Genomic DNA, 19659 nt, shown 5'->3' on the forward strand with positions numbered 1-19659 from the left:
AGCGAGGCACCCGCCGATGGCCTCCGCCTTTCCCCCTAATTGTCTCAACTAAACGGCTACCACCCCGCAACAAAAGCGCGCCGGCCGCTTTCATCCAACAGCGACGGAAGGATCGACACCCGTGTTTTTACCGCTTGACGGCCGTGGATTACCGGTGGCGTCCCTCCATCGAGTTCGGGGAAGGACGCTGCACACGCTTCGTAGAGCGACGGGGAGGTAGGTTGCTATTCGCCCTACCGTCTCATCCCTCTCACATTTCTCGCACTAGTGATGGGTCTGGAGCCGGGCTTGGATTACAATCTCGGAAAGAGACGAAAGGGGAGCGGAGTGAGGATCGGGGGTGCTTAGTTGCCGGGCTGGATAGGGACATGGATGGAGGCAGCGGTGACTGGTGAACGGGCGCCAGGTACAAGGCTACTCCTTTTGGTGCCTGATCCTGGCAAAGATGGGCGGCGAGCGAGGAGGCGAGCGAGGAGGCGTTTCCTGTTTCTGAGCGGTGATGCCCGGGTTTGGGTTTTCCGACCTCGAGTCTTCAGGGGCCAAAGGGTTTCAAGAGTTGCTCGGGAAGGACTGAGTGAAGAAATCAAGTCGCTTGTTAAGGGGTATCACTAGGAGAAAGGGATGGGTGATGATGACGGAGGTCCGTGGATGGATTTCCGGTTGCTGCGGCAGTCTGTATCGACGAATGCTAGGCGGCTTATGGCTTTCGACCCCAGACCACGTACAACCTGTGGTAGGCGTGCACGTTGCGATCGAAGAGGCTCTTCCGGACGTCCACCAAGGACAGCTGAAGGGGGAGGGTTAGTGGCAGGATATCGTGGAACCCTTCATTACTACTCACCTCTATTTCCTCAACCGTCTTCCCCAAGAACCGGTTGAACAGACCAAGGCTGAAAGCGCTCAACCCCTCGAGCATGTTCCGCTGCCACATCATGCCAAGATGCTTTAATCGCATGTCCTTCGGCCAACCGTTGAGGGGGATTTTAAACACAGTTTCCTGCACGTCAACAAAGCCAACCTCGCGCATCCATTCTTTAAGCTGCGGGCCTGTATTTGCTTGCCGGTTGGCGAGCTGCGAGACCGCCTCAAAGTCCCTGACCCACCGCAGCCATCCGTAATCGTCGGGCAGGGTGCCGTCGTCGCAGTAGATGTGGACGGGAATCTCTTGACATTCGAGCCAGCCCCCGGGTCGGAGGTGGTCGAAGGCGCGCTGGATGATCTGCCTCTTCATGTCTGACCAGCAGGCGATGGTCAAACGCGTGTGGATAAAGTCAAACTCGGCTGGATAGTCCCTGGGTTACGTTAGTCTGTTGTGTCCAAGAGCCCCTGGACGGTGCAAGTCGGCGAGCCATACCAATCATCCGACCTACAGTCTGGTGTTAGCGCATAAACAGCAGAGATAGGCACAGCGGATTGGGGGACCTACGAGTCCTCAACGAAGAAGCGGACGTTTGGAGGAACGAAGGCGGGCTGGATGGGTGAGAGGTCGGTGCCGATGATCTCGGACTCGGGGTATTTGTCCCCCATCTCGATGGCCCAAATACCGGTGCCGGTGGCAATATCTAGGACTTTGCGTGGAGGACGAGTGCGAGAGAATGGAGAAAGATGTAGGCGGCCGTCCATGACCATTTTCATGATCTCGTACTGCTCCTCCGCCCGCTCGTTTTCTGGCTCGTCGTTGGGGAAGTGGTAGGCTAACTGCTGTCAGCGTACAGTGAGGGATCGGCAGGATGCGAAACAAGACATACACCCCGCGCGATATGAATGGCTGTCCAACAATGTCAATGATCCCTTTCCTGATCAAGCTTTCTCTGGGAGCGTTCGGGAGCAGAGGACTTACTACGTCCTCCCAAGCTCTTGCCTGGACTTGGCTATGCTGTCTGAAAGCGACTGTGTGTCGCTGATGGCAAGTTAGCTGCCTAAGTGTGATGCGCCAAAGGTCCTGGACCTCAAACTTACTATACATCGTGACCATTTGACTGATGGTTGTGTCAGCGCCGGGCATTTCTCAGGCCAAATGCTTGTGTGCCACGGAACTTACATCCGGCTCAATCCGCGCCGAGTCGTCCAAGTACGATTCGAAGGTGAATTGATAGTCATCCAGAGCCCGGTCAGCCGAGCGGAAGGACATGGCGACGCCCGATGGAGGTGCCATTGGCAAGGCTCGGTACTCCGCGACGTAGGCGCAACTCTGCCCTGCGCACACAGTGGAATGAGCGGGAAATTCAAGCAAGGCTACGATGGCCCCTACTCAACGGCTTTCGCGTTTCGATCTAGCTAGGTGAGGCGGGCTAGAGATTGCGCAGAAGTCGAGGATGCACGTATAACATTACGGTCCAGTATCTGGAGGGACTTGCGAGGTGAAGCAAGGGGATTGGCCCGGGATGAGAAACCCGGCAGTTTGGGTCAGGAGCACCCTTGTGGTCTTTGTGCTCGGGGTCCCGAGAGCAGACCCAGCGGTCTGGGTGGGATGCCGAATGCGGCGCCCGAGGGAGCACACCAGAACCAGACAAAGAAGAGGGAGCATGCCAAGATGCAACCCACCGGCAGGTTGCGCATCCACGGTTCCCCAAACTTCCATGTTACCGGCGACTCGGATCTCCAGTTGGTGTGCGTCGCCAAGGCAAACGGGAGCCTCTGAGTGGCCGCATGTTTCTCGCTAACTGACGAGGCGGTCACAGAAAGCGTAGTCGGCGACGTGCGCCTTTACCGCACAGAGCACGGAAGGCCTGTGGCTTGAAGAGGAAAGAAAAGGCCGGGAGGTCGGCAAAAGTGAGGAGGCTGGTGGTTATCTCCGATGATGGATGGTTATGGTGTGGGTGCACCCTGCGAATGTCTCCTGAGAGCCAATGACCTGTTGATGCAAATGAGCTTTCTGTGTCACTTTGGTTGCAGGAGAAACGGGCCCTCGGGACTCGGACTTCAGGCGGGGAAGCCACCCGCTGTATTGGATCCAAGGGCGTGGTCCTGCAGCAAGCGAGTGCGGCACCCTCATCAGTTCCTCGTATGGGGGCCGTTTCTGCTCAGGACGGAGCCAAGACAGCAACCCTTTTCCTCAGAATGCAGAAATACAACCTAGTGGACAAGTCGGCAAAAATGAATATCAATAAACCACCCCTTTCGGCAGTTCGTCTCATACATGAAATCTGAGAATTTTGAAACTTGCTGCGAACTGTGGCCTGTTTGGGAAGAAGCTGTGTGGTCAATTTTTCGAGCCTCTTCCAGGTGTCCCTGCAGCAGGCGATGCTTTTTAGGGGCCCGGTCCGTGCTTTACACGACCTGGAAGGCGCCGGACAAGGGGGACGGGAGAGAAGCACAAACCAGGGCCCTCAAGATCGGAGCAACGAAAAGAAGCATCGATTTGTTGGCGTGGACAGCGCCCCTCACCTGACTTCTGGGCGGCCAGCAAGACCACTCAGTGTTGAAAGAACCACATCCGCTGCTTGTTTGTGCATTTTTATACGCAAGTTAGATTATCTTCCATGTTGATACCGCTCTTCTGTCCTTTTACGCTATATGCCTTCAATTCTGCATACCCATGATTCGTAAGGTAGTAATCATCCATTACCAAACCGGAAGTCAAGTCAGGAAAAGTGCTCAAGGCTGCTAATCCGTACCTGCGTATCCGTATCTTTTTCACGATTGCACATGCGATGATTCACGTCCCGCCTTGTCATTCGGGAAGATTTTCACAGCTAGGCACCTTCCCAATCCGGCCCTATCTCCGCTAGAAACCGGTCGCAGTCGTTGTTCTGTGATCGGAAACCGTGATGATGAGAGAACCAGGGTGTTCGCCTGATGCTTCATCAATTCCCTGACTCGTATTGGACATGCATCAACCTGCATGTTGATGATTACCCCTCACTGTCGTCTTCAACAGACCAGATTCGGCGAGGCGTAGCGTATCGAGTGGCCGGGCACAAAACAACAAGACTGGACGTGTCCAAAATTGACGACCCGAACAAACAACCTGAACCGTCCACTGCTTACCCCTTCACTCCGACAAACCGCAGTGACCATGGCACGCCCATCCGCTACGGCGCCAACCACAGACACCGAAGCTGACTTCCTTCTTGAAGCTTACACCAACCTTCGACATGCCGTCGCCACCACCTCCTCCAACACCCCGATTCTCCCATCCCCCACAACCCTCGCCAGCACCCTCTCCTCCCTGCCCAACCCGGACTCCCCGTCCTATCTCCTCCCGCTAGGGCCATCCGCAACCCACGCCCACCTTCTCCAGCACATCCTCCCGGCCCTCAACCACCAGTCCCTCTCCCCGCGCTACCTAGGCTTTGTAACGGGCGGCGTGCTCCCCATCGCCGAAGCAGCCGACAACCTAGTCTCGGCGCTCGACCAAAACGTCCAAGTCCATTTCCCTTCCTCCCTTCCCCCTCCTTCTTCATCATCAGACCCTGAAAACCCAAACCCAGCATGGACGCATTCCGCCAGCACAGCCATCGAAGACGCCGCGCTGCGGATGCTCATCTCCCTCTTGCAACTCGACACACAGACCGCCACCAGAGGCAGCAGCAGCGGTGAGGAGGCGGGGGTAGTGACGGACTGGCCTGGGAGGACGTTCACAACGGGCGCGACGGCGAGCAACATCCTGGGTCTCGCATGCGGGCGGGAGGCGGTGGTGAATTGGCGCCTCGCAGCCGCAGCTGCTGCTGATGGTGGTGGTGGTGGTGTCGGTGCTGGGCAAGTAGCCAACAAGAAGATAATGACGGTGGCCGAGACCGGGCTCCTTGCCGCGGTTCATGCGGCTGGGATCAAGAGCATCCAGGTGCTGACCAGCATGGGCCACTCGTCGGTGAGCAAGGCGGCGAGCGTGCTTGGGCTGGGGCATACGAGCGTCAAGGAAGTCGGGGCGGTGCGGGAGGGGGAACCGTGGAGGCTGGATTTGGATCTGGTGGAGAGGGAGTTGGCGAGGGCAGAGGGGGAGGGTGTGGTGAGTATCGTTGTTGTCAGCGCCGGGGAGGTGAACACGGGCCGGTTCGCGACGAACGTCTTGGATATGCCCAAGCTGAGGAGCCTGGCGGATCGGTATGGGGCTTGGATTCACGTGGATGGGGGTTCGTATGATGTGTTTACCCACTCTTCTCATGGATGCAGGATATTGATAAGTTTTCCAGCCTTCGGTCTATTTGCCCGCGCCCTGCCCAAGACGGACGAGTTCCTCAGTTTGCATGCCCACGTTGCAGGGCTGGAGCTGGCCGACAGCATAGCGGCGGACGGGCACAAGCTTTTGAACGTGGTGGGTCAATTTCCATGGTGTGTCAATTGTGAATTCTGCCCTGACCACTTCCAAGCCCTACGACAACGGTGTTTTCCTTTGTCGGGACGCTTCCATCCTTACACAAGTCTTCAGCAACCCCAACGCCGCATACCTGGCATCTCCCGGTGACTCCAACGCCATCCTTAGTCCGCTGAACGTTGGGATCGAAAATTCCCGCCGTTTCCGCGCACTACCAGTGTATGCCGTTCTCTTGAGCGAGGGTAGGGAAGGAATTGCAGCCATGCTGCGCCGCATGGTCCTACTCGCGCGCGAGATTGCTGCCTTCGTGCGAGATTCGGAGCACTACGAATGGCTGCCGAGCGAGGCTGCGTCGTTAGAGAGCACATACATCGTTGTGCTATTCCGAGCCAAGAGTCCTGCGCTCAATGAGGTTTTGGCCGACCGGATCAACGCGACGGGCAAGATCTTCGTCAGCGGGACGAAGTGGGATGGGAGAAAGGCCGTGCGCATTGCCGTCGGGAGCTGGAGGGCCGACGTCGAGAGGGATGCGGCGGTTATTAAGGAGGTGTTGACCGAGGTCGCAGAGGGTCAATAGCCGTACAGTGGCCGAGTCCAGGCCACCATGAAAAGCCAAGCAAACACTCTTCTCTTTGTGGTGTTCCTTGGGACGTCGTCAATCCGTCTCCCAATTGATGAATCGTGGGCTCATTTTCTCGCACCACCCGTCCGCAACAAGCCCCAAACAGTCCCAATCCCAACCCGTCCGTTCTAGCTTCCACCTACCCGAACTTCTTGCTCCCGCCCTTGAACTCCTTTTCGGCGCCCTTCTTCCTCCCTTTGCCGATCAACTCGAGATGCCCGGCGCGTTCGCCCAGCATCTGCTCCGTCCTGGCCACCAACCCTCCCGTGTATTTCTTCAAAATCTTGTCGGCCGTCGTCTTTGTCTTTTTCGTTTTGCTGACGCCGCTAGTCTTTGCCTGCTGCTTCCCTCCCGCTTTGCCGCCCTTAGCGCCCGGGTTGGGTTTCGGCGTCTTTTTCACGGCGCCTTGGGCCATTTCGTTGGTCGGCTAGGAGGTGTTGGCTGGGAATGGATGGGGAAATTGTGCTGGTCGGGAGACTCAGGAAAATAAATGGGGTTGTGCTGGAAAATCCTGCCGCTCCTTACCGCTTTCTACGGCTCGGCAGTTCTCGTCGGAGTAATCCGTGACTACTAAGGTAGTGAACTTGGTCAAGAAAACAAGACGCTCCAGATATTCTACAGCGATAGAAAACATTGAGATTTTTCTTCTCGTCTTATTCTCCTTCTTCTCTTCCCGTTTTTTCTTTCTCTTTCTTGGTTTTTTCTCTTTGGCAATGAAGTCATAGCTTGCCCAGGCTGTCTTTCCTTCTGCGGCGCTTTGATGATCATGTCTTGGAAGGAAGCCTTGCGTAGGTATCAGGGGTCAGTCCGTCCCTGGCCTTCCCCCTCGAGTCTCTCAGTTTCCTACATCGTGGGCCCTCGAAAATCTCCCGTTCTGTTCATTCGTCGTCGAGTATCGTGATATTCGACACGGCGATACAGAAAACTCACACCCGCTGAGAGTTTCTTGGTCAAGAGGCCATCGAGCTCACCCCTTCACCGACGACAGGGCCCCCATCAACGTCCCGGCTGCTGCTCTGCCGTCTCGGCCCAGTCACGGGCACCAACCCGCTGCAGGCTGTTCTCTCGCCCTCGGCTTCTCTTCCTTCTTTCCTCCCGGTGCTCTGCGACAAAGCAGATCCCAACGCTCGTGGTTGGTTTCGATTTCGGAGCACCATTTGATGTCTCCGTCCGTCTCCTGGGACTTCAGGTCGACGGTCAGGGGATGTCGAGCTGAGGGAGAAGCCCGGCAAACGAGCCTAGCGACTTGACGGTCCTCGAACCATCACGACGCCGGGCAACCGCGGACAAGTGTATGTTGCGGACTTTGAGGAAGTCGACGCGTAAAGTACCACGATCACAAATAGAGTGTTAATTTGTATCGCCGTAATCATCGCATCTCAGAAATCTCGTGGACTCGTTTGACTTCTTCTGTTACTCAGTATTCGTGCGCCTCAAAGCAGGCCAAGTGTATCTGCCTCACTCTAGGAGGCACGTTCATCCCGGATCCACTCAAAAAGCGACGTCAAAGTCAGGACAGCTCCCAAGTTGTCCACTCCAAATATGCCTCATATCAAACTCCAAACCTCGCATAATCACGTAGCAAACCAACCCCGCTAAAGAAGAACTCCCTCGCCTTCCTCCTCCCCCAGCGCCTCATCCTCACTCCAGCCCACCTCGGCAGCAGCCGCTTCCGCCTGCCTCTGCACCTCAGCCAGGCCGCTGAGCTCAGCGACATAATCTCGGCTCTCCAGCGCCTTCTTGACAAACTCCCACCCCTCCGATCGGTATGCCGAGACAACAGGCTTGCTGCACGCGCTGCATTGCGGGTACGGCCTGCCGTGGATAACCACGTTTTGGAAGCTGGACAGGAAGCCGCGGATCTGATGGGGCACGACCCCTAAGGGGTGGTCGGGCGGGTCGCGGTCATAGCTCGACCTGGATGACAATCCTTGCGAAGGAACAGGTGCCGGCGCGTGATGCTTCTTGGGGTGCTGGAGGATGCTGGTGAGCATCTCAACGAGTAGTGCCGAGGCGATGGCGGCAACGCCTGGGCGCGTGACGGTGCATTGCTGATCCAGGGTTTGATCTTTCATGGACTGTGACTTGTCAGTGTTTGCACGAACTCGGGATGTGGTGAAATGCGCTTACATCCGCCGCAACGACAACGTCGTTACAAAAGTAGCAGCCCAGCGTCTCCTCACTGCCCTCCTCTGGTTCTGCGCCATGCCGCATCACCACGTACGTGTCGAATCCGAGCGCCGCGTTCATCACGATCTTGTTGGATGCTTTGCCCATAACAGTCGGCAGCCATCTCGACTCGCGGGTATCCATGAGGAGGAAAATAGCATCGTGTGCGTCCACAAGCTCTTTCAGTTTGGTGAAGTCTGCCTTCACCCTGGCCTCATCCAGAACGGGATGACCCAGCATTGGGACGGGCAGGACATGCCCTTCAGCGTCAACCCCGGGATAGATCTCTTTCAGGGCCTCAGCAGCACGAAGTGCCTTGGGCTTCCCCCCGCCAACACAATCGCTAAACTGGAACAACGGCTGCCGCACGGGATTGGAGTAGGAGACAGCACCATAGTCAACAAAGGTGATCTTCCGGACGCCCCAGCCCATCAGATTCCTGGAGACATAGCTCCCGAGTGTCCCTGCCCCGAGCAGCAAGCACTTGGTATTTTTGATCGTCTCGAGGTCGAGATTTGGTGCCAATCGCCATTTCATCAGCTTCAAGTTGAGGTCAACAGCCTGGTCGGCCAGCCGTGTGGGATCCATATACTCGGCAAGGTTGGCGACGCGCGCCCTCAGTTTGCCAGTGAGGTCTCTTTCCCAGCCGATGACACTGGGCATCTTGGCTGGTCCGTCCTCGTCGTTTTGGTCCGTGGCCAAGAGGAAAATGAGGCTCCGAGCCTCGTGTCTCCTCGCCTGCGTGTCACGGTAGCACAAAATCTGGACCTTGCTCAAGCGGTACCTGTGCTTGATCAGAACGAGGAGGTTGCGCAGCGGCCATGACGGGGCATCTGGGTAGTTGGAGGGGTCCACGAATGCGACATATCGGTCCTGCTCGTCGACGTTACTGAAGAAGCCCGTCTCGAAATCTCGAAGACCGCCGATCTCCCATCGGTACCCAATATCGGCAGGAGGGTCGTCAAGGAGGGGCTTTGGGGTGCCAACCTCAGCCCGGATCTTTTTCGCGAGGAAGAATCCGTGCTCTCCTTCGTTGCTAACAGTGTAGCGCCATGTCTGAACCGAGTCAACCAGCGCTGTACTCTCCTGCGCACTCATGCGCCCGACTGGGCCTGTCTGCGTCCATGGCGGGTCCGAGCGAAGCGCAGGGAATGCGAACCAGTAGGTGAACCGGTATCTTTTAAGGTCTGCATACGAAAGGATGGCAAAGGACGAAAGGAGGGACGGCACTGAGTAGATTGTGCCATCCTGTATAGCTTCCCAAATCTGACAATCCTGTGAGCAAAGCATAATGGCTGTTTGACGGAAGTACTTACCTGACGACCAGCATCGTTGATCATCGCTCTCTGGTCAATATTCTTGAACTCCTCAATAGTGTTCACGTTCTTTATGTACCCCTTAGCGCGAGTCAAGCCAGCGGGGACGCTGTATTGTTTGTTAAGGGTTAGCCACATGACGACTGACAACGGTCCGCTTACTCCTTGCTTGTGAGAGCGTTTCCGAGAATCTGCATTCTCGTGCTCGATGCTGCGTCAGCCTCCGGGCGGGGCTCGTACAAGCCCATGACTGGGCGCGCCGAGTCATCGAGCTTGTCATGCTCGAGCTTTGATGAGAAGAGAGCGGAGTAGAAAGGTAGCTCAATCTCTGACGAGAAAGGCACAAATTTGAGCGCCGCCATTGTGGTCGGCAGGCTGGTGTTGCGTGATTCCTGAGCTGGCAGGATGAAAGAATGTGGTTATATGTGGCTGAACGAAGGTTTTTGTGATTCCCGGCTGTGCGACTGGGAACAAGAAGCTTAAGAAGTCGATTGTGGACTGCACCGTGATTCAGTGATGACGACGTGGCCCGTTCGTTGTATCTGAGGCAGAAGTGGTGAGGGAAACTCACGTAAGGCCGGGATCCTCAGAGCCGCGAATATACAGGATGATCTTTGTAAGCATATAGGTAACTCTGGACTGCTTTGTGCAGTGTAAGATGGAAATCCAAGCTCAAACTAGACTCTTGATTAAAAGCCGATTAATGCTGAGGACCAAGAACAAGGGTGAGGTTCGTGAGTGTTCTCAAACACTGATCAGCTGTTCTTCTCAGGCTGATTGGGATGTGCCACCGGACTCATGCAGGAACTCAGGTGGTCACGGTTTGTAGTTCGTCGGTAGGAGTGTAGGTAAGCAATGGACTATGGCAAGGCAGCGATGCCGCCCCTGTGGAATGGTGGGGAGCCCCTCCGGGCTTCCCCTGCCCCGCACTAAGGTTAACGTCCGAACCCTGTGGCTGCCCTTCCAGGCTCCGGCTAATCCCCGGTTTCTTTCACGCGTTGGGGCCTTGGCATCAAGTCCAGACGCGTAAAGTGGCTGCAGGAACGCGTCTCTTTCCACCCATCTTATTTGGGCCCTCTCTCTTATCTTCTGCAGTGCCTTTGAGAAAAGGAAAACTCTCTTGCAGGCAATTTCGAGACATCTGAGCAACTGGACCAGCAATGTTCATTGGAATCTGCGGCAGTAATATTCCCCTTCCTGCTTACCCTAATTGTTCGGCTCATTTTGACAAAGGAATCGCCAGGCATATGCGCAGGCAAGCGTACCATTGCGCGCTATCTGGTTGACCACCATGGCTTCACCCAGCTCTACCTGGGCCCCGGTTCGGGTGGAGAAGCCAATGTCGTCGACGGGGTTGCTTCCCCGAGCAGCAGCAGCTTGAGCAGCGTCTCATCAGACCTCCAGGACAGCTTCCCCACGCCAGATGACCTCCTCGAGTTCGTCACCAAGCACTGGCGCATGCGCTGGGTGACCACCGACATCCCGTCCGAAGCCGTCCTCGACATGTACACCCGCCGTCCCTTCTTCCTCCTCATCAGCGTCGACGCGCCCCTAACCGTGCGCTGGCGGCGCTACCAAGCCCGCCAAAAACACCTCCTCATCCAACCCTACTCCAACTCAACACCTTCGTTCCCATCCGGCAACAGCGCACCGCCAGTAGAAACCCTCGAGGCCTTCGTCGCCCTCTCCGACGCACACCTCTACGACCCCACCACAGGCGCCAACCCGCTCATCTCGCGCGCGACCGTCCGTCTGCTCAACACGTCCTCCTCGCTAGCCCACCTGTACGCGACCCTCGGCAAGCTAGACCTGCTCAACCCGGACCGCCTGCGGCCCTCGTGGGACTCATACTTCATGTCGCTCGCGTCGCTCGCCGCGCAGCGCAGCAACTGCATGAAGCGGCGCGTGGGCTGCGTCGTGGTGCGCGACAAGCGCGTCATCTCGACGGGCTACAACGGCACGCCCCGCGGCTTACAGAACTGCGGCGAGGGTGGGTGCGGCCGGTGCAACGCCGGCCACGGGTCTGGACACGGGCTGGCGACGTGCCTGTGCATCCACGCCGAGGAGAACGCGCTGCTGGAGGCAGGGCGGGAGAGGCTGCGGGAGGGCGCGGTGCTGTACTGCGATACGTGTCCGTGCCTGACATGCAGTATCAAAATTGTGCAGGTCGGGATTGGCGAGGTGGTGTACAGTCAGGGGTATAGCATGGATGGAGAGACGGCGGCGGTGTTTAGGGAGGCTGGTGTGAAGTTGAGGCAGTTTGTGCCAGTGAGTGCTCTTTCTTTACATTGTCGGTCTCGTTCTGTGTTGATTATGTGTGACGCTAACTAACGAATCGAACGCAGCCTGCCAATGGTTTGATCCACCTTGAGAAGTCTGAAATGTACACATGAGAGAGGTATTGTATTAAAGAGCGCTGAATCGTCTTAGATAATTGAGCTCAGATATCCCCATCCTATGTGGACACGCTGCTTCCAGTGGACGAAATGGAGCGGTGTTGTCGTTGCCCTGCATGATGCAGGATGAGGTCGGCATCGTTTCACCCCCCTACGTGTTGTCGCTGGAATTAGTAACCTGTTGATGTAGGCAAAAGTTTTCTGTCTTCGTCCATCACTATGATCGGCCAAATAAAAAAGACGGATTGATTTTCTATTCATAATGCATCTGGGATTACTCTCGTGGTATATCTTCATATACATCCGTAGTGTGAGGGGTCAAGAGATACCACCCTCCGATACGTCGGTCGTGTGCTGCCTCAAGCGCCGAGGCTCGCCAACATGTACCCCAGATTCATCAATCGCTTGGCGCTGTTTGCATGACTTGGCACAGCTTAGGTAGGCAACAGTTGGCAAACCAAGGGAGAGCTGCCAGGGGGGGATGCGGGATTTGATGTGCCATGTGGAGCCTGCCAATTTCGCAACTTCGAGGACATCATCTCCGGCTTGTCCCCCTGGCCTACGTACGCAGAGCCGACGATGATCGGAAACGGTGGATACCACAGGGGACGGAATCAAGCAGAAGGGAAGGTTCGAGGTCAGTGAAGGTATCAAATAGTATTAGAAGGAGAAAAAAGTAGTATGGTAAAGAGCTGCCAGAGTCACCCAGGATGGCGAAATTCGGCATGCCGTTGAAAATACCCGGTCATCGAGATTGAGCGCCAAATCCGACAAACAGATACGACTTGAAGGCGACATGCCGTGTCCCCCAATCCCCTTCTCATCACCCTCCAAAGGGGCGAGCAAGCAGCCCTTCCAGGCTGTCAAGCAATTGCACACCTGCTCAGAGCGAAGCGAACATTGCAGGTGCTGCAAATTGTTGCAGGATAGATTGGTTGGGTACCGTCGCAAATCGATCAATCGTGCCGGACAAAAGCCACGCTCACTTGATGCCAGTCCCGTCTCCTTCCCCGGGATCCCTGCCGCCGAGCAAGTCAGGAATCCCTCCAAAGATTCCCCCGTCTCCCCAGCGCCCCTCTAACCTGCAGCAAGTCATCACTTCATCGCCCATTCCAAATTGGCCGGTGACATCCTCCCATTATCTCGGCTTTCTCGGTGGGAGGCGCATTCGTTTAGGCGAGGGTTTGGCGTTTCTCCTTGCGGGCTTGGAGCTTCTTGTAGATGAACAGGAAGACGAGGAAGGCGGCGACAACGAAGACGATGCAGAAGACGACCATGGGACCGACGTTTTCGCTGGCCCAGTTGCTGCGCTTGGCGATTTGAGAAAAGGAGTCGCGAGTGACGACCGGGAGGCTGATGGCGGCCATTTTGACTGCGGAGTCGGAATCAGATGTACTAAAAAGGCCGTAATGTTAGCGAGTGATAATCTGAGAGAACAGCTAATGGCGCCAATTTGGACGGTTAAAACGTCTCATTTTCGCACTACTACGGTTTCTCCCTGCGAACCTATGTGCTTTCAGATTGTTGAAGGGAACGATAGGCTCTCGAGTGGATGATTGAGTATAAGCGGGTAGGATGCTTGGCATCCGTCATGCTCAAGCATTACCTTAGCCACAAAAGCCGAAAGCTCTGCGCTCGGAGAGCATTTGAAGCAAACCATGCTCAATATGTCGCTCGAAAACGACCAATTGATTACGGAAAAAGTGCTTACGATTTGACTTTGTAAATTAGGCGGGAGGGCAGAGAAGACGATTATGCCGAGTCGCGAAGACGGGTTTGTGGCCGAATATGATTGGGATTTTGAGTATGAAGTGTTGAGATGAAGAGTGAACAACACAAGACGTGGCGCGTGTGAGGGACAGTGTCGAGTGAGGTTGGAGAGGGAAGGAAAAGAGATCCGCAGAACAGCGACGGGAAGGACGGAAAACAAAATAACGCCAGTTGGGTCTCCGGCAGGACCAAGAAGCTTGTCGCAGGCGCTGCAAGGCTTTTTCTGCCCATTGCGCGAATTTCCAACCTGGAATCGTTGACCGCCCACATTTGCTGTGGGGGCCTCGACCCGCTTGGGGTTCCCTGCTGGTGAGATGAGTGAGCACTGATCAACTTTTGATGAAATGAGACCGCTCGCGCTTCGCGCTTGGCCTGTTATCGCGCCTGATCTGGGCTAGCCACTTGCGCATCGTGCTCATCGTGGCGTTCCGGTCTCTACTAAGGTACGTAACCGCAGTTACATTCTCAGCGAACGGCCCTAGCCGCGGCCGGTTATTCACTCACTCCCAGGAACCCCGATAATGGCCTGCGCTCCATGGTGTTACCGTGCTTCAATGCTTCCATGCCCTGTGGAGCCGTCCATCTCCTGAAACTGAGAGGCGAATGGGAATTCTGCGCCGAGGTGCGGGCGCGAAGTGGAACGACGACTCCACAGCACAATTGAAGGCTGGTTTCACCAGCGTATCACTGAGTAGTACGATAGTACACCATATACTGGTTCTACTGAACGTAGCAGTAATAGTATTGGTGCCAGGATATGCTGTACTACTAGATACCAGCTTGTCCAAAGATAGACCAGGTGAGTCTTTGCCCCGAGACAAATCGATGAGTGGAACGAATACCGCCCCTTTCTGCCTTGAATGGTTCAAATCAAGATCTAACATCAACGCTCAGCACGAAATTGGCGCCGGCCCCGGGACCGTGTAAGGCTTTCCGCCGTTGTCGGGTTGGCCCGTCGTGCCGTAGATGCTGACCAAGATGCCCGGGTCGTTGGCGGTGTAGGCACCGGGGAAGCTGACGGTCTGCGATGGCGAGAAGGAGCCACCGCTCGAGACGTTGATCTGGGCGCACGAGGTATAGAACTGGGCTTGCCCTTGCTTGCCGGCCGAGTGCAGGGCCAGAAGCTCGACGCGCAAGAGATAATGGCCTGGAGCGATGCACTGCGGCAGGTTAAAGTAGACCCAGCCGTTGTTGTTGATCATGTTGTCAACACCCCACTTCCTACTGCCTGTATCAAACCCGTCCTGCCAGATCTTGAACCTGTCAAGCTAATCAGCCTCGAATCACGCTAACCTTTGGAGTAGGAAATCGCATACCACTTGAGCCCGCTGTGGCTCGCCGACGCGGCATTGTCAACCTTGGCGAGGTACGCCATTATTGGTCCCTTGTGAGATTTGGCGATCGGGTTGTCTGGGTCGCCGGAAAATTGAGCGCCGCCGATGACGTGCTGGTACCAGGCACCGATCCTGTCACCGCCCTTGACGTTGATGACGGTCTGCGACTTCGACCCCGACTGGCCACAGATTATGTCCTGGCTGTTGACATTCTGGACCGGGTTGTTGTTGTTGGGCGCCCGGAGGCCTGTGAGAGAGCCTTGGTCCTGGCCGTTGACAGTGACTTTCTGTGTCCATGTCAGGAACTGGGCGTCCTAATCCTGACCTGGATGGACCGGGGGACAAACCTGGAAGATGCAGTGCCCCTCAACCGAAAGAGCGTAAGCCAGGAGAGGCACCAGCGAGAACTTCATGATGGCTTGCGACCGAGGTCAGGCTTCAACGCAGCTGGCTTGCATTGACCCATTCCCGAGCGATGGATATGCGAGCAGTATTTATACACCAAGACCATGGAGATGGGTAGGGGGAAAGTCGCAACCTCAGGGGCCCAGCCGGCAAGCAACCCTTTGATTCCGGCTGTTGGTCCGAGAAGCGACCGAATCCCTCAATGCCAGGCTTGTCAAGACCGGCACGATTATTAAACTGTGACGGCATCCTTGATCTGGTGAGCCACGGTGACAAATGGGCAACGCCGGGTCCAAGGCGCCAACAGTGGCTTGCAGGCCCGGTAGTTAGGCATGGCGGGGCCCGGATGTCGATATGGGGAGGTAATCTATTCAGATAAACTGCGCCTTATATTGCGTCCGGCGTTAGCGGTATGTGTTGAACGACAGCAGGCCGTGGCACTCGCCAACGTCAATGCCGGTCCCGCTTGCGGGTGGCACTTTAGGCAGTATCCCACCGCCATGCCACGGAAAGTTGATCATAGCCCGAAAACAGGACAACGCGGAAGCTTTCCCAATTGAGCCGGTCGACGAACGGCACTCAGCAGTCCGATAGTGATAGTGGTAGGCTGTGACGACGATCTGACCCCGAAATATCATGCAACGCCGTGGGGAAGTACTGAACACAGCAAAGGCCGGAACCTGGAGAGCAAGCGAACGGGTCTCGGAGGCCGCGATAGATGGAAGATAGGTGAGGGCGACATAAGAACCCGGAATGTGAAGCCGTGAAAGTCATGTCGATGTTTTAAGACATCAAGAAGCGGATTAAAATCGTATGCGAGTAGTGGTACTCGAGATTGAGGCCCCATAAGCTGGGACACAACCAAACTGGAACATGAACGTAGCTGGTAAACCCTGAATGGGTTGCAGCGGGCTGATGATCTACGGTAGTGGAGTTGAGATGCTCGGATGTGCCCGGTGGACCAAAAAGAGTGTTCTCCGGGTTATGGGAGTTGGCAGCACTACGCTAGATTGCAGTGTATCAGCTGGCTTGTTCGGTGCGTGCGAGGGTTCGTCGCTGTATGGAAGAAGATCGATCAGTTGCAGATGAAGATCGATCTCAGGTAACCGAGTAGCGGCTTAGGTCGAGACTCGCTTAACCGAATAACCCGCATAACCAACAACATCGCGTCCTGCCAGCCAATCACCTAGCATCAATTGTCACCTCTCCTCTCGAGTGGGTGGAACGTGCGCTGAGAACTCCCAATCAGCGAAGGTCTGAAACTCGACAACGCTCAGTGGCGGCCCAGGAGTTGCGACGCCGAACCTTATTGACGCTGCCATTGCCCAACATCACCGCAGCCATGGCGAGCAAGCTGGCACCCTTCCTAATGCGGACGGCCGTACGGTCGGCGAGCCGGGCGGCGCGGCCACTCGGCCCCCAGTCCCGCGCATTCTCGCGCTCGGCGAGGAAACAGAGCGACGCCCTCATGGTGGTGAGTTGGTTCTGTTCCAGCCATCAAAGACGTTAAGGCGGGATAAATTGACAGGACATGCACCGGAAAACAACAGCACCGGAACACAGCCGACAATAACCCCGACATCCCCTTCAAGTTCACCGAGCAGAACGAGGCCATCATCGCCGAGATTCTCAAGCGCTACCCTCCGCAGTACAAGAAGGCAGCCGTGATGCCGCTGCTCGACCTGGGCCAGCGGCAGCACGGCTTTACCAGCATCAGCGTCATGAACGAGGTGGCCCGCATCCTCGAGATGCCCCCGATGCGTGTCTACGAGGTGGCGTCCTTCTACACCATGTACAACCGGACGCCCGTGGGAAAGTTTCACGTCCAACTCTGCACAACGGTAACCTCCTCCGGCACGTTCCGAAAATGAAAGCTCGAGTATTGAGGGCTAACCCCACCGGGGCTACAGACACCGTGCCAACTCGGCGGCTGCGGCAGCGACGCCATCGTGAAGGCGATCAAGGAGCACCTGGGCATCAAGCAGGGGGAGACGACACCGGACGGCCTCTTCACCTTCATCGAGGTCGAGTGTCTGGGCGCGTGCGTCAATGCGCCCATGGTGCAGATCAACGACGACTACTACGAGGACCTGACGCCAGAGAGCATCAAATCGCTGCTGACGGCGCTCAAGGAGAGCGTGCTGGACGTGAGCAAGGCCGACAAGGTGCCCAAGCCGGGCCCGCTGAGCGGGAGGCACACGTGCGAGAATAGCGCAGGCATTACGAGTCTGACCAGCGAGCCGTGGGGGATTGAGAAGACAAGGGACGATTTGTAGACTAATGATACTAGGGCGAGGGGCTGATAGACGGGTGTACAAAACATAGCCATCTGTGTATTCTGCAAATGACCATGAGCAAGGTTATATGTGTAACGGACCGAATCTTACTTACTCGGAACTAATTTTCGGAAACTCAAGCAGGTTGCCACAAACTTCATAATCGACATGTACTCTTATCACCAGCTTCGTACCGTCAACAAATCAAAGAACCGTTCGGGATCCTCCGCCGTCCAACCATATTACCCAACATACTTCTTCCGCCAAACGGACCACATCAGGCGTAGTCAGCAGACTTTGGCCCGGACGATCAGCCAAGTCTCAGAATCCAGCCATCCCCCAGCCGCTGGTTGCCCTCATTCAGACCACCGAAAACGACAATTCCATTCTCCTCAAGCTCCCCCATCGGGGCCGTGGCAGTCCATCCCCTCGGCCCGGGCCCCTCCGCCGACGCATCGTCCTCGTCATCGTGCGGTCCCATCTGCACTCTCGTCCAGCTCCCCTCGCCACTCTTCTTGCCGACGACCGAAAACGCCGTATCGGCGACGCTCGCCAGCGACATGCCCTGGGCGGGCACCTGGAAAGCCCACACGTCGTCCCAGAACCTGCCCGCGCCTGCGTGCCCCACCCCGGACGCCTCGCGCTCCCCAAACATCAGCACCAGATACTCGCGCCCGCCGCCAACCGTGACCGCCTCCAGCCCGCACACGCTCCGGTTCCCGGGCCATTCCTCAGTATCATGTAAATCAAGCGGCTTGGCCGCGGGGTCGACCTCCTTGTACCCAACATCCTCCTTGCCGAACAAGACGCTCTTCCAACCACCCCCTCTCGCGCACAGCACCGCCTCCACGCCGCCAATGACCTGGTCATCAAACATGTCGACCCCCAACTCAAGGAAATCCAGCTGGCCCCCTTCCTGCGTCTCGCCATTGAACCCCCCAAACCGGTACAGCCGGCCGCGACTGAGCGCCAGCGCCGTGCCGCCGCGCGGAGCGCCGGGGGCGTCGGGCAGGCGCTGCCAGACCCGCGAGCGCACGTCAAACGCCCACACGTCAGACGCGCGCGCGGGGCTGCCCGAGAGGCAGCCGCCGTGGATGATGAAGGTGCCGTAGCCGTCGCTGTCTGCGTCAGTTGCGCGCTCGGCGAGCACACCGACAATTGGTCGCTGCGGGGTGCCGAGCTCGGCTGTTCCGCGGTTGGCGCCAAGGGCCCAATCGCGCCAGGCCTCGGCTGAGTTGTTGTTTTTGTTTTGGCTCGGGTGGTGGGTAGGGGCGGATCGGGAGCCGAAGGTGTCTGGTTTCGGGATGGCTACAGCGGAATGGTAGCTTCGGGGCGCCGGGCGGGGGATGTCGGGCAGGCCGGCTGCGGCGGGGAGTGGGTCGAGGGAGGACCAGAGGTGCGTGCGCGTGTCGAAGACCCAGACGCGACCGCCTTCGTCGAGGGCTGTCATGTCTGGCCCGCCGCGGCCGCCAAACATGAAGATCCTGTGCCCGATTACGGCGGTGGCGTGGCCGACGCGCGGGGCGGGGACGTCGGGGAGGTCGAGGCGGGCGGGGGATTTGCCCTTGTCAAGGGCGGGTCCCGGGGAGGGGGAGGTGAGGGAGATGTCGGACAGGTTCTTGCTGTCGGGGGTCTCGGCGGGCTCGGTTGACTGGTCGCCTTCCTCCAGGTCAGGTGTCGGCGCGCGGATCTCGACGGGAGGGACGGCGAGCTTCTCGGTAGGAGCAGAGGGCTTGGCCGGTTTGGCCTTGATGGCGTAGTAATCGGCCTGGGCGCCGCTCGAGGGCAGAGTGATGGCATGCATGTCGTTGTCTACGGGACGACGGGGCTCGACTTCTCCACCAAAGATATAGAGGGTGCCGGCGACGATGTCGGCCGAGTGCGAGGACCGCGGGAGCGGCGGGACTTGGATCTTCTCCCACGTCGCTTTCATCGCGTTGCTTCCGTGGCTGCCCAAGGACGGCAGTGATTGTTCCAGCGAGTGGAACAGCTCCGTGGTCCGGCGCTTGAGCAATTTAAACGAGTCCATGGCGAAATTATTTTGCTTCCTACGAGTGGAAGCCTGGAGCGCAATGTAACTTGGTGGTTTCGCAGAGTCGTCAAAAGGTCAGCGA

The 19659-nt window shown here is 57.0% G+C and overlaps 9 protein-coding genes across 9 annotated transcripts; 4 read left to right on the forward strand and 5 right to left on the reverse strand.

Moving 5' to 3' along the window:
- Nucleotides 1-654: 654 nt before the first annotated feature.
- On the reverse strand, nucleotides 655-2242 carry N657DRAFT_500282 (S-adenosyl-L-methionine-dependent methyltransferase). The gene is made up of 8 exons (XM_062787667.1): nucleotides 2042-2242; nucleotides 1960-1979; nucleotides 1841-1900; nucleotides 1749-1768; nucleotides 1427-1694; nucleotides 1355-1366; nucleotides 842-1292; nucleotides 655-787 (listed from the first exon to the last, which is right to left on the reverse strand). The coding sequence occupies exons 1-8, from the start codon at nucleotides 2153-2155 to the stop codon at nucleotides 698-700; spliced, it is 1035 nt and encodes a 344-aa protein (XP_062646119.1). The 5' UTR covers nucleotides 2156-2242; the 3' UTR covers nucleotides 655-697.
- Nucleotides 2243-3705: 1463 nt separating this feature from the next.
- Nucleotides 3706-6096, forward strand: N657DRAFT_500463 (PLP-dependent transferase). Its single transcript, XM_062787670.1, has 3 exons — nucleotides 3706-5075; nucleotides 5136-5257; nucleotides 5313-6096. The coding sequence occupies exons 1-3, from the start codon at nucleotides 4019-4021 to the stop codon at nucleotides 5832-5834; spliced, it is 1701 nt and encodes a 566-aa protein (XP_062646120.1). The 5' UTR covers nucleotides 3706-4018; the 3' UTR covers nucleotides 5835-6096.
- Nucleotides 6097-7474: 1378 nt separating this feature from the next.
- N657DRAFT_657189 (E1-like protein-activating) lies at nucleotides 7475-9726 on the reverse strand (the record flags this gene model as incomplete). The annotated part of the gene is made up of 4 exons (XM_062794781.1): nucleotides 7475-7957; nucleotides 8010-9314; nucleotides 9365-9473; nucleotides 9527-9726. The coding sequence occupies 4 exons, from the start codon at nucleotides 9724-9726 to the stop codon at nucleotides 7475-7477; spliced, it is 2097 nt and encodes a 698-aa protein (XP_062646121.1).
- A 798-nt stretch (nucleotides 9727-10524) lies between these two features.
- N657DRAFT_576175 (uncharacterized protein) lies at nucleotides 10525-11757 on the forward strand (the record flags this gene model as incomplete). Its single annotated transcript, XM_062789156.1, has 3 exons — nucleotides 10525-10546; nucleotides 10608-11632; nucleotides 11710-11757. 3 exons carry the CDS (start codon nucleotides 10525-10527, stop codon nucleotides 11755-11757), a joined length of 1095 nt encoding a protein of 364 aa, XP_062646122.1.
- A 715-nt stretch (nucleotides 11758-12472) lies between these two features.
- Nucleotides 12473-13450, forward strand: N657DRAFT_647043 (uncharacterized protein). Its single transcript, XM_062793241.1, has one exon. The coding sequence runs from the start codon at nucleotides 12750-12752 to the stop codon at nucleotides 13314-13316; it is 567 nt and encodes a 188-aa protein (XP_062646123.1). The 5' UTR covers nucleotides 12473-12749; the 3' UTR covers nucleotides 13317-13450.
- N657DRAFT_500547 (uncharacterized protein) lies at nucleotides 13374-13940 on the reverse strand. Its single transcript, XM_062787672.1, has 2 exons — nucleotides 13472-13940; nucleotides 13374-13389 (listed from the first exon to the last, which is right to left on the reverse strand). Exon 1 carries the CDS (start codon nucleotides 13798-13800, stop codon nucleotides 13513-13515), a length of 288 nt encoding a protein of 95 aa, XP_062646124.1. The 5' UTR covers nucleotides 13801-13940; the 3' UTR covers nucleotides 13374-13389; nucleotides 13472-13512.
- A 170-nt stretch (nucleotides 13941-14110) lies between these two features.
- On the reverse strand, nucleotides 14111-15374 carry N657DRAFT_500556 (lytic polysaccharide monooxygenase). Its single transcript, XM_062787673.1, has 3 exons — nucleotides 15212-15374; nucleotides 14847-15151; nucleotides 14111-14790 (listed from the first exon to the last, which is right to left on the reverse strand). Exons 1-3 carry the CDS (start codon nucleotides 15275-15277, stop codon nucleotides 14421-14423), a joined length of 741 nt encoding a protein of 246 aa, XP_062646125.1. The 5' UTR covers nucleotides 15278-15374; the 3' UTR covers nucleotides 14111-14420.
- Nucleotides 15375-16550: 1176 nt separating this feature from the next.
- Nucleotides 16551-17705, forward strand: N657DRAFT_647046 (uncharacterized protein). The gene is made up of 3 exons (XM_062793242.1): nucleotides 16551-16743; nucleotides 16820-17110; nucleotides 17180-17705. The coding sequence occupies exons 1-3, from the start codon at nucleotides 16612-16614 to the stop codon at nucleotides 17543-17545; spliced, it is 789 nt and encodes a 262-aa protein (XP_062646126.1). The 5' UTR covers nucleotides 16551-16611; the 3' UTR covers nucleotides 17546-17705.
- A 150-nt stretch (nucleotides 17706-17855) lies between these two features.
- Nucleotides 17856-19635, reverse strand: N657DRAFT_621725 (galactose oxidase; the record flags this gene model as incomplete). The annotated part of the gene is made up of 2 exons (XM_062790630.1): nucleotides 19251-19635; nucleotides 17856-19109 (listed from the first exon to the last, which is right to left on the reverse strand). Exons 1-2 carry the CDS (start codon nucleotides 19572-19574, stop codon nucleotides 17856-17858), a joined length of 1578 nt encoding a protein of 525 aa, XP_062646127.1. The 5' UTR covers nucleotides 19575-19635.
- Nucleotides 19636-19659: the final 24 nt, after the last annotated feature.

The sequence above is a fragment of the Parathielavia appendiculata genome (assembly GCF_033297405.1).
Source record: "Parathielavia appendiculata strain CBS 731.68 unplaced genomic scaffold N657scaffold_9, whole genome shotgun sequence".
NCBI lineage: Eukaryota > Fungi > Ascomycota > Sordariomycetes > Sordariales > Chaetomiaceae > Parathielavia > Parathielavia appendiculata.